This window comes from Schistocerca nitens, chromosome 5 (assembly GCF_023898315.1).
Source record: "Schistocerca nitens isolate TAMUIC-IGC-003100 chromosome 5, iqSchNite1.1, whole genome shotgun sequence".
In the NCBI taxonomy this organism is placed as follows: domain Eukaryota; kingdom Metazoa; phylum Arthropoda; class Insecta; order Orthoptera; family Acrididae; genus Schistocerca; species Schistocerca nitens.
The window spans coordinates 767,793,722-767,806,589 of record NC_064618.1 but is presented as its reverse complement, the minus strand read 5'-3'; the positions used below and the strand labels follow the sequence as shown (position 1 = coordinate 767,806,589).

General features: G+C 40.7%; 1 protein-coding gene across 1 annotated transcript; it reads right to left on the bottom strand.

Annotated features, from left to right (window-relative positions):
- Window positions 1-320: 320 nt before the first annotated feature.
- On the bottom strand, window positions 321-12,547 carry LOC126260709 (uncharacterized). The gene is made up of 2 exons (XM_049958046.1): window positions 12,399-12,547; window positions 321-1,573 (listed from the first exon to the last, which is right to left on the bottom strand). The coding sequence occupies exon 2, from the start codon at window positions 1,551-1,553 to the stop codon at window positions 321-323; it is 1,233 nt and encodes a 410-aa protein (XP_049814003.1). The 5' UTR covers window positions 1,554-1,573; window positions 12,399-12,547.
- Between the last annotated feature and the right edge of the window lie 321 nt (window positions 12,548-12,868).

The window sequence follows — 12,868 nt, the reverse complement described above, 5'->3', positions numbered from 1 at the left end:
CACTATGGGACTTAACTTCTAAGGTCATCAGTCCCCTATAACTTAGAACTACTTAAACCTAACTAACCTAAGGACATCACACACACCCATGCCCGAGGCAGGATTCGAACCTGCGACCGTAGCCGTCGCGCGGTTTCAGACTGTAGCGCCTTTAACCGCTTGGCCACCAGGTAATGGAAAGAAGGTTAAAAAATATAAGAGGAAGGTTGATACAATATAGCTTCGGGTTCTATACATTTTAAGTCAGCGAGATCGGTGTGGAGTGACCTCTGATGTTTATTTCAGCTGTTTATTTCATCCAGTAGGCAATAACAAATAAGCTACAGTAACCCCTTACGGTCGAAATATAGAAGTAATTTCTGGTAAACTTCCCTGAAACGCTCATTACACCGGAGTCCACTCAAGGAGACACGATATTTTTCTGTCACCGTCGTCTCGTCAGTCTGGAAAATGTCGAAGGCTTCAGTGTTGTCCTGTAGGACAGCTGGGAGAACGACGTTAGCTGCAAAGAAACCCAGCATTAAAGTATCCTCAAATTCTTGTTTCAGAGTCTGCAATGAATACTGGCAGCTGTCATCACCTAAGGCACTTAAGGTTGACATCAAAGTTTTGTGATACTCTTCTAGCATCATGTCCAAATACTTCTCTCTTACCTCTTCTTGCGGAGATGAGAAAATGAAATAATGTAGATCGTTCGTTGGACGACCGACAGCGGCATGTTGGAAGTCCACCAGTTTCACATGCAGCACTTCGCCAGTTTCACTGCTACGCTTGTACAGTATATTATTTATCCACAGATCACCGTGATTTAACACCTTGAACGAATCGCTATCTTCTTCTTCTAACAATACACCCAACCGTTTTTCGTAAAAATTGCGTATTTTATGTTCATAGTGCTCGAATCCTGGCCACGTTCCGACGGCAGTGGCGACTGAATCGAAGCTAGATCCATAGTGCAATTCAATACCCACTAAATTCTCTGGAATAAGATACAATTTCTTGTATCTTTGAGAAAAATCTTGGTATTTCCTCATCAGAATGACAGAAGCTGCGTGATATTCAGCGAGACATTTTAGGGCTGCAATTGAACTGGATTTGTCTAGCTGCAGTCTTCTGTTCATCACACAATAGCCGCGATCGGCCAAATCTTCTAGAACTAGAATTCTTTCATCGTCACATTTCACGCCGCGTGCGGTTACGCCTGATGAATTTCTGAATAGACTGTTCATTTCTGGAAAAACTCTCTCATAAAGTTCATGTTCACGCCTGTATACACCAAAATCCCTAACCATCTTCCCTATATAAGTTTCGAAGTTATACAGCTTTATAAAGAATGTTTTCTTAAAGTTTTTATATTCTAACTCGTAAAAGTGTTTGTAGTGTACGTTAACGTGAACCGTATAGCTGAGGAAACCTTGGCCCCCAGCAGCACCACATCTGTAGTCCACTCTCTCCACCTCAATCGCCTCTCCTGCACCTTCAAGTACTAAAATCTTGTGGTAGTAGCTTTTGTCAAGCCACGAGGGAGCGCTGAAGCACTTAACTGAATCCATCTTACGGCCTCTGTAGATATCTGAAACACAATATAGCGTTCTGATTATTATCAGGAGAGTACTGGGTAACTTACGATTGTAAACAAGTGAGAGACAACGTTACCTACAACCAATCTACGCTAATTCATTACAACAATGTTAACTTATCGCATGAGAAAACTTCAAAAACCAAGTTAAAATTATTACGGCAGCCCAAGAAAGTCTTACAAAATGCTGCACTTCAAAGTGACACGATTTCTCAACATCGACACCAATTCTATGTAAACAAGCCAGAAACTTTCTACCAGTCGTAAAATTCCTCGACGATAGACATCCGATCCCTGGACATGGACCAGTTGGAGGATATTGCGAGTTGCCGGGGTGGAGAAGAGTTTGTACCTCTTTAATTCTGACGAATTTTGCATTAGAATGAGACATGCACTCGACCAGCTCCTTATCTACCACCTAATGAATTATGCGCACAACGGTAACGGAAGGAAATGATAGTGGACCCTGCTAGGTGGTAAAATAAGGAGTGCACAGTCCCAATAATTTAATAAAAATTGTAATCTACTCAGATAAAAAAAGAGAATTTTATCATAATAAACAACAGGAAATGGGATTCTGCATATATCTAAGAAATGATATGCGGCTTAAATATTACAGTGAGATTTATTATACATCAGAACATAAATGCACATAATTATCGACACAAACAGTAGGTTAAAGTATAGGGTATACTGAACCATTATGAGAATACGAGTTGGCTCGAGAACAAGGGGCTCCTACTCCCTGTGATGCAATAGATTGACGATAATGACTGGAGCTCCTAATGAATCAAATACACTAATGGCCATTAAAATTGCTACACTAAGAAGAAATGCAGATTACAATAGGTATTCTTTGCACAAATATATTATACTAGGAGTGACATGTGATTACATTTTCACGCAATTTGGGTGCATAGATCCTGTGAAATCAGTACCCAGAACAACCACCTCTGGCTGCGATAACGGCATTGACACACCTGGGCATTGAGTCAAACACAGCTTGGATGGCGTGTACAGGTACAGCTGCCAATGCAGCTTCAACACGATACCAGAGTTCATCAAGAGTAGTGACTGGCGTACTGTGACGAGCCAGTTGCTCGGCCACCATTCACCAGACGTTTTCAATTGGTGAGAGATATGGAGAATGTGCTGGCCAGTGCAGCAGTCGAACATTTTCTGTGTCCAGATAGGCCCGTACAGCACCACCAACATGCGGTCGTGCATTATCCTGCTGAAATGTAGGGTTTTGCAGGGATCGAATGAGGGGTAGAGCCACGGGTCGTAACACATCTGAAATGGAACGTCCACTGTTTAAAGTGCCGTCAATGCGAACAAGACGTGACCGAGACGTGTAACGAATGGCACCCCATACCATCACGCCGGGTGATACGCCACTATGGCGAAGACGAATACACGCTTGCAATGTGCGTTCATCGCGATGTCACCAAACACGGGTGCGACCAACATGACGCTGTAAACAGAACCTGGATTCATCCGAAAAATTGACGTTTTGCCATTCGTGCACCCAGGTTCGTCGGTGAGTACACCATCGCAGGCGCTCCTGGTTGTGATGCAGCGTCAAGGATAACCGCAACCGTGGTCTCCGATCTGATAGTCCATGCTGCTACAAACGTCGTCGAACTGTTGGTGCAGATGGTTGTTGTCTTGCAAATGTCCCCATCTGTTGACTCTAGGATCGAGACGTGGCTGTACGATCCGTTATAGCCATGCGGATAAGATGCCAGTCATCTCGACTGCTAGAGATACGAGGCCGTTGGGATCCAGCACAGTATTCCGTATTACCCTCCTGAACCCACCGATTCCATATTCTGCTAACAGTCATTGGATCTCGACCAACGCGAGCAGCAATGTCGCGTTACGATAAACCTTTATCAAAGTCGGAAACGTGATGGTACGCATTTCTCCTCCTTACACGAGGCATCACAACAACGTTTCGACAGGCAACGCCAGTCAACTGCTGTTTGTGTATGAGAAATCGGTTGGAAACATTCCTCATGGCAGCACGTTGTAGGTGTCGCCAGCGGCGCCAGCCTTGTATGAATGCTCTGAAACGCTAATCATTTGCATATCACAGCATCTTCTTCCTGTTGGTTAAATTTCGCGTCTGTAGCACGTCATCTTCGCGGTGTAGCAATTTTAATGGCCAGTTGCGTATTAATCTGCCGACTATATAGCAGTATCGCGATTAGTAGTGAGAGCTCAAATGGGATCACATGGAGAGACTAGCAAGGTGGACTTGTGTCAAGGCGAGCGCGCGTCCTGCAGAGGACTTCAGTATAAAATTAATAGGTCCTACAATGCCAGAATCGCAAAATACTTTACCAATCCTGAAACTTGTAGCAGTTCGTCGATAGGCGGCTTTCTACTGATGTAGGCGCCGACGTCTGGTGTGCAGAAACTCTGTTTCAACCCCTGGCCTCGAAGGCTGTTCAGGAATTTTAAGTTCACCGAAAAAAGTGCGACTAAGTCGCGAGACCATCCGACTCCGACGAAGATCTGATCCCGAATCCTACTGCGCCCGCGCAACGCACGAGCGAAGCCAACATTGCTCAACTCCCTACTCTCCTCGAAAACCGCGAATCAACATTCAGTGCTGATTCCAAAATTCCTCCACATAGTCTCAGAACATCATTCTCGCCAATAGCGACCGTTCCCTCCAATTTCGAGCAGGGTGTTATGACGTCAACTAGCCTCAGTTTAAGTCGACCCATCATGCCTCTGCTATTCAGCTGAGGGCACTGAACTTGCCGTTTGACCAGCTACGGAAACAACATGCCTAGTCCATCGGCCATCCGGCGCCAGACATTCGCACGCAGCAGGGCACGGTTCACAAGTATTCTCAGAATCAAGAGGACAATGCAGTCAGTCGGTGCCAGGAGTCTTCGTTCCGGACGCGCCAGAATGGTAAACACATAAACTGCGGCGACACTCAGACGTCTCGCAGGTCGTTTCCCGCTGCACACAATAGGGGAGACTCGACCAACGTCAGTCGTTCCTCCAGGCACTTAAGCCCATTGTATGAACCCCTCAGAATATGGGGAAGTGCAGCCCCCAACCGGAAATGCAGTGTGCCGCGTCCTCCAATGCTTGCTTCGCATAGGCCACCTGGGGCGGGTTCCAGAGGATCTTAGAGTGGGACAACACTTGTAAATTACTAATACTAATTTCCATAATTATCATCCGGCGAAGTATACATCTACATATACACCCCAAAATCACGCCAGTGGGTACATTGTGCAACTTATTAGCGCTTCTTTCCCTTCTGTTAATACAAAATATTACTCATTATTAATATTAAAAATTATTGCTTAAGAAGAGAAGTAGAGCAAAATGAATTTTTGTACTTAAAATACATTTTTCCAAAAATAGTACAGCTAAAATAATAAAACTTAATACTATTTTGTAGAACGTAATGCTTGATATACTGTGAAATTTTTGTTTGAAAATGCTCATCGACATGCATTTTATAAGCATTGGAACTTTTAATTACCATTGTTTCCATAATGTTCCTTTCCTTGTAAATTAATAAACCAATAGAATTGGAATTTCTCAGTTCACATCTACGTCAGAGACTAATAAATAGGTGTAACAGATTTTTATTTAAGGTCATAGTTCCATTGAAATTAGTTTTTCAGTATTGTGTTAGCTGGAACTGCTCTATTTTTCTCAAATTATAAAGGAGAACTTTTCCCGCAGGAAAGATAAGAGAAAAGAGCTACACAGGAATATTCAGTAAGTAATTCTTAAGAACTATGCCAAATTTCAGGATGTTACCTTTCATAGTTCTCGAGAAAAGGTACATTATATCTCAAGAAAGTCAGTTTATGACAATCCGCATTTAAAATTTTTATTTCAATTTTTGACAACATTGCGATATCTTTAGTGACTAATGCTGTCAATATCCGTAATCTATACTCTTTTCCTCGTCTTTCTGGAGTAATCTCTTCCTCTGCCCCCTTTGCCTGGCCAACTTTTGCATTTTTTTCTTCTGCTGCCTGTCCAGTCGTAGTTCATCGATGTTTCTGAGTATCAGTGAATGCACTGGATGAATTTATAGTGTCTGCAGCCACTTAATCCTACCTACATTTCCACTACTGAACACTAGACAGGCATCATATGCAGCTATCTTCACAAAAATTGAGGAGACAAAACTGCTTTTGGACAACGCATCCACATTTGATGATTGTAGCTCTGATTTGTATTTTGTGTTTTCTCATATATGTACATTTTTTCAGCAGTTGAGGACTGTCTAGGTACCTAAAAGTTGCTGTTATAACATCTAAAATAGCAAGTGGCAAACCATGTTTGTGAGTGTATGGCTTGTAACACTTATAGCGATTAGTGGCAGGTTTATATTGGGTAACTGTGTATCTACGACTATGGAGTGTGTGTTCTTTGTTGGTTAAGGTCAATGATTTGTGACAGGATATTTAAAGTATTGTGATGTACATGTGGAAAAAGCTAAACGGTGTTGAAAATAATTACATTTTATAATATGTGTACATTTGGAAGAAAAACTTTGTATATTGGAAGCTGGTTCATGCTGAGGGCATTTGTGTTTGTGATACGTAAAAGACGAAGAGAAATCCCTCCGCAACGGAAGTGGCTCGGCGTGATGTAAAAGGTGATTTTGGCGGTCGAACTGCGCGGCTACTTGGTGGGAACGATAGGCAGTCAGTGGCTGGCCGTTGCAGAGTACACATCGACGGTGCCAAGGGAGGCAGTTGGAAGCCGTTTTGCAAGGAATTTTGCCTCGGATGTGGATTTGGCACTCTCGGCAACAGGGTATGGCTCTAATACATTAAAAATCCGTCGCCAAGAAGAAATTGTAAAGAGCGTTGAAATATCAAGAGCCGTGATTACCGTTAGCAGCCACGTCGGTTGCCACCGCTACTTCACCAATGCTCCACCAACTTCATGCATAGAGATATGTATCAGAGTATGGACCAGTTACTTTGTGTGAGTCATTTTAATAAGTACTCAATTGCTATAAACCTGTGTTTAGAACAATAACTTTTATCCTGATAAGAAACTATGCAGGATCCCCTCCTAAGTGTTTATAAAACCGAGTATCCTGATTCAAATGCGCTATTATTGTTTATTTATGTTTGTCAGATCTGCATCTATTATTAAAAGTGAAGCTAGTTAGAATTTTACTGAAATACTCCAAACTGTTACGAAACTGTTTGTTTCGTAACACTGCAGCGTTTTGTGCTCTGCCTGGATACGTTCAATATCTCTGGTTAGTCCTATTTGTTACGTTTCCCACATACATGGTGGAGCGGAGCTGGCTGAGACAAATCTCTCTTGAACAATGAGGATGTGCAGTAATTTGTGTTGAGCGGCAAAGAGGCAAAGGGTACAGGAGACAATGCTATTTGGTATGCTAGTAACAATGGAGCGTTGTATCGCATAACACTGTGTTACCTGAGTTCGTCGTTACTGCCGAACTAAGTCTGTGACGGAAGCACAACCTTTTTTGAGACGACACTTCAGTGTTGGCATGATCTGTCACGTACGGTCTTGGAATACCGATTTGGCTTGGGTGAAGAAGTGTGAAGACAGTGCTAGTGATACGAGAGCAGTGCGCACATTCAGAAACTTGCAGAGAGCGAGGGAAGCTTTCGAACGTGGTTCTCAATGCTCGGCGCGACAACGGTCTCGCGTTTTATGGGTGGGTCCAAGAAGTTTATGAAGAATGATTATGAGGAATCCTTATAAACTCCAGACAGCTCAGATACGTAAACCCAGAGACAAGGCAGCACGAGTTACTTTCTGCACTGCCATCGATTTACTAAGCGAAAACACTGATTTCTTAAACAGTCTGACCATGGGCGATGATGTCCATGTCCATTTTACGGCCTGTACTAGAGCAATATTCTAGGATGGGTCGCACGACTCTTTAGTGTACAATCTACATTGTGGACTGACTTCGTTTTCCCAGTAGCCTACCAATGCATCCAAGTCTGCCACCTGATTATCATATGATTCTGCCTTTGTGACTATTACATTCTAAGCACATACAGATTATTATTCCAGTTGCTTGCACGACTTGACTGATTACCACAGGTTACGTTTCTTCGTTTGAGAGCGTACAGTTTTACGCTAAGAACATTTAAAGCGATTTTCCGATCCCTACACTACTTTGAAATCACCTTAGATCTCTCTGAAGATGGCTGGACGATATATAGCTGAAATACCAGAAGAAGTGAAATCTACGCGGCTGCATGCCCGAAATTTTATTAAGCAGTCAAGGAAAGTGAAAAGGAATTACATGTTCTGTTGAATGGAATGAATTGTATAATGATTACAGAATTTGTACTGAGAGTAAATCGAAGAAACACAGAAATAATGAGAACTAGCAGAAATGAGAACAGCTAGGAACATAACACCAGGATTGATGAGCACGAAGTACATTAAGTTAAAGAATTATACTTCTTAGGCAGCATAATAACCAATTAAGGACGGAGCAAGGTGGACATCAAAACCAAACTAACACTAGAAAAGGGCATTCCTGGCCGAGAAAAGTCTACTAGCATCAAACATAGGCCTTAATTTCAGGATGAAATTTCTGAGGATATACATTTAGAGCACAGTATTGTATGGTAGCGAAACATGAACTGTGGGAAAACTGGAACAAAAGAGAATCGAAGGATCTGAGATGTGGTGCTACAAACGAATGTTGAATATTAGGTGGGATGATAAGGAATGAGGAGATTCTGCACAGAATCGGAGAGGAAAGGATTATATGGAAAACACCGATAAGAAGAAAGTATAGAATGATAAGACATCTGTTACGACATCAGGGAATAACTTCCATGGTACTATAGGATGTTGTAGAGGAACACAGAGACCCGAATACATAAAGAAAAAAAGTGTGGACTTGGATTGTAGTTGCTACTCTGAGATGAAGAGGTTTTCACAGGAGAGGAATTCGTGACAGGCGCCATCAAACCAGTCAGGAGACCGAGACAAAAAAGTCGATCTCCCAGTTGTAGTGTGGCAACTTTCCAATAAATTAACATAATTTCTAGATAAAGTCTCAAGCCCATAAGTCAACACAATTTTGTGTGGAGACATAAATGTAACACATATACTATAAATGGAACAAGTAGTACCCTCATAAATATCCTTCAGAGTTTTATTTTGACCCTCTTGATCAATAATGCAATGAAATTACTACAATGATTGCATCAGTAATCGGCCATGACAGCACAGGTTTAGACACAGAAAACTGTACTGTAGCTGTAACGTCTTTGGCTAAATATCATATCACTTCCACCAAATAATAATAGTAAAATCAGGTATGAAAAAACCCCTGTACTGCAGGACTAAAAAGGCATTTATCAGAAATCAAAATACAAGATTTTTCAAGAGGACTAGCAAACCACATTAGGGATGAAGTGTATAGTAAAACCAATGTAAATCCGAAATTCTCTAAATTATCTACATGACTTAAATTTAACTTGGAAAACACAATTCCCATAAGTACCCACATTTGTATCAATGTCTCCAAAAATAAATTAATAACAGGAAGTACTAAAAATTCCTCCCAGACCGTTGAGTAACTCAGTTCCATGAAAAGAGTCTAAATGAACTAGAGGTCTTAAATTTCTATCGTTGGTACAATAAGCCATACAAGAAATTTGTGAGTGCTGCAAAACGTTATTTTATGACAAAATAATATACAGTGCAGAGAATAAAAGCAATGCAGTGGGAGAAGTCACTGAAAAGGAAACAGAGATAAACAGAGGCATAATAACATACAGATAAAGGAGAGGTATCAAGTAATAAATGATCCACACCTAGTAGCATACTATAAAAATGAGCATTTTTCAAAGTTTGCAAAGAAATTACAACAAACATTCCTGAGCCCTAACATATCATCCGTAAATAATTATACTGTAAGTACAATGATGCTACTAACAAGAGAAGAGCATGAAGTCAGTAAAACCGAAGTAAAAGGTGAGTAGACTTAGATGAAGTACCAATGTGTGTAATGAAACAACGCATGCAGAATATGCAAGCTCCCTTAGCAAAAATAATAAGGCAGTCATTCACACCAGGGAAATTTCTGGAGTATTTAAAACAGGCAATAGTTCTACATCCACCAAAGAAATGTCATGCAGACGACAAAGGAAACTACCGACCTACTTCCTCGTTTTCACCATTTTCAAAAATATTAGAACCAGTTGTGCAAGACAAATTGATCAATTGTTTGGATAAATACAATCTTTTACATTAATCACAGCTTTTCCGAAGTGGCAGAAGCACAAAATCAGCTATAGCAGGATTCACAAAAGCGTTACTTGATGATGTCGACAGGGACGAGTGTACGATTTACAGATTTTTACATCTTTCTAAGCCTTTTGATACTGTTGATGAATGAATGTCGTGTGACGAGGGCCTCCCGTCAGGTAGACCGCTCGCCTGGTGCAAGTCTTTCGATTTAACGCCACTTCGGCGACTTGTGCGTCGATGGGGATGAAATGATGATGATTAGGACAGCACAACACCCAGTCCCTGAGCGGAGAAAATCTCCAACCCAACCGGGAATCGAACCCGGACCCTTAGGATTGACAGTCTGTCGCGCTGACCACTCAGCTACTGGGGGTGGACATACTACTGTTGATCATACTAGTCTATTGAATAAACTAGAAACGTTTCCAATAAGAGGCACACCTAATAACTGGTTCCGGTCACATATAGCAGACAGGGTGCATAGAGTAGATATAACACATACCTCAAATAAGTCTAAGTTTTTAATGAAACATTTATCAGAAATCAAATATAATAACCCATGAGTTTTTCAGAATAGCATATTAGGGCCAATACTTTTCGTGATATGGATAAATGGCTTCCCCAGTAGTGCTAGTCATGGAGAAAAAATTCTCTTTGCTGATGACAGCAATGTTATTGTCACTAAGAAAACAAGAACACTTCTTTCAGAAAAAACAAATGAAATCCTCAAAGAAATTTACAACTGGTTAGTATGTAATAAAGTGCCTTTGAACATAATGAAAACAAGTGCCATTCATTTCAATTTGAAGAGAAAAGATGACACTGTTAAATCAAATGTAGATAGCATCTCTATAAGTTGCAGATCAAATGCAAAGTTTCTAGGAATGAATAATGATTGTCAGTTGAAGTGGTGTGAACACACATAGATACTTGCAAACAGAATGTCATCAACGTGTTATGCCTTTAGAGTTCTTTCATCAGTGTGTAACTACAGTGTCTTTAAGTTACATAATATTGAAAGTACACTCATCTTTTGACTGTGTATTACAATATTTATGTTCTGTGCTATCTAGATTTCAGCTTTTGTGCTATTAACAAGTAAAATGCTAAAAGTTCTTAGACCATTAACACGCCATATCTGTTAAGGCAGTCCAATGCCCATAAACAAGACTAACACATCCCACAGAAGAAAAATACAATAAACACACTCAAACATTACATGACTGTGACTCAGCACCATCAGAAACTTGTTACTGGGAATGTTAAGTGTAGCAGGTGAGTACATTTACCGATAAGTTGCAAACATAAAAAATAACATTGATAATTATCTCACAAACAGAACTGTCCATGACCCTAGAATAAGAGCTAGACTGAACCAAGAAAGAATAAACATAAAAGTCAAAACAGCATTTTGTACCAAGGAATAAAACTGTACTATAAGCTACCCAAAGAGATTAATGAGATAATTAAAACAAACTTGTTTAAAAATACAGTGAAAGGATCAGTTAAACAATACATTCTACATTTTACTTAGAAAACACAGAGTAAGGGTTTGGTGAAGCATATAATGCCAGTAATAATAGTGAAAATAAAACATCAGTAATTTCACTTAACACTTTCACAATGTATTTTTCTTTTTTTCTGTCCTGCGAAACTTATTCTCAAAGCTATGCAATGCATAATACTAACGTTTTAACAACTTTCTGAGCTCAGCATCTCACTTGCTATAGAGGGATGGTACTTAGTTTTTCATGCTAGCAAACGGGAAGTAGTGGTACTCAAAATGGAAACCAGACATCTTCACTAAGCTCGTGACATTCACTGATAGCGTGTGTAGTGTATGCAGTGACTGGGAGTGAGAAATGAATCAACAGCGTAGCTCGCGCCTTTTACATTATTAAAAAAAACTTCTTTACAACAGTATTGTATACTTGGGACAAACTAAAGAGTGAGTTTTGTTTTAAATAGACGGGCTCTAATCTTCATCTGGCCTCCCCGTCTTAGGCTTTCGTGATTTCCCTTAGTTGCTTCAGATGAATGCCAGGATGGTTTCTACAATAAGATCGCAGTCGACTACCTGTCCGAACCTTGTCAAACTAGACCTGTAAGTACGTAAATGCCTGTATACATGAATTGTGTTGCTTTTATGGTTCTTACGTAGTACCAAGTCATGTTCAGTATCCTACATATGAATAAAACTCTTACTACTACCACTATTTCTTCTACTAGGTTGAAGCGAAAAGAAAAAAAAATCATGGGAGACGGCCGCAGGAGTATAAAGGTACATCGTTGATGAAGCTGTATACAGCACTTACTCTGAAATGAAGAGTATAGCTGTAAAGTGACATGAATGAAGAGCTGCGTTAAGACAGTCCTATTACTGATGAAACAAGTTTAAGACACTTAGACCAGTAGCTTCCACAGTGTAGTCGTGCTATCTGCAACTACGTACAATATGCAGTAACATGTCAAACATTTCATTGGCTGTCACACTTTCATTCTGAAGCTTAAATTATAAAGAAAAGAAAAAAAGTAGTATATCATTGTGACTTACAGACAGTAGAGCGTTATTTTAGACACTCAAGGCAGGAACACAGTTTGCGCCAACAGGTCAGCGACAGCATGGACAACACATTAGAGTTTTGACTGTACATCGGAAACTACTTATTCAACATGTTATAGCCAAGAAGTTTCCACATCAGAAGTTATTGTCACATTAACGCGACCTACAAGTACCAGTTGCGTTTATATACTGCTGTCAGGCTGTAGCATAACATAGTAACGCAACAAAGCCGTGATAAGGAGTGTCCTTGTTTACTCGTCCTTGACAGGGTTCAAGATAACACCGATGTATTTACTAACAGAATGCGGCTAGTGGCAGACGCTGTTTAACAGCCCTAAACACGCGACGAGATAGGAGTAGAGTGTTTACCCGACGCCCGAAAGTATTCCGTTCCGTCAGGGTGTCTGTATTTGCACTATCTCTCTGACAGTGCAACTTGAGCTTCGAAAGTTCTGCTAATG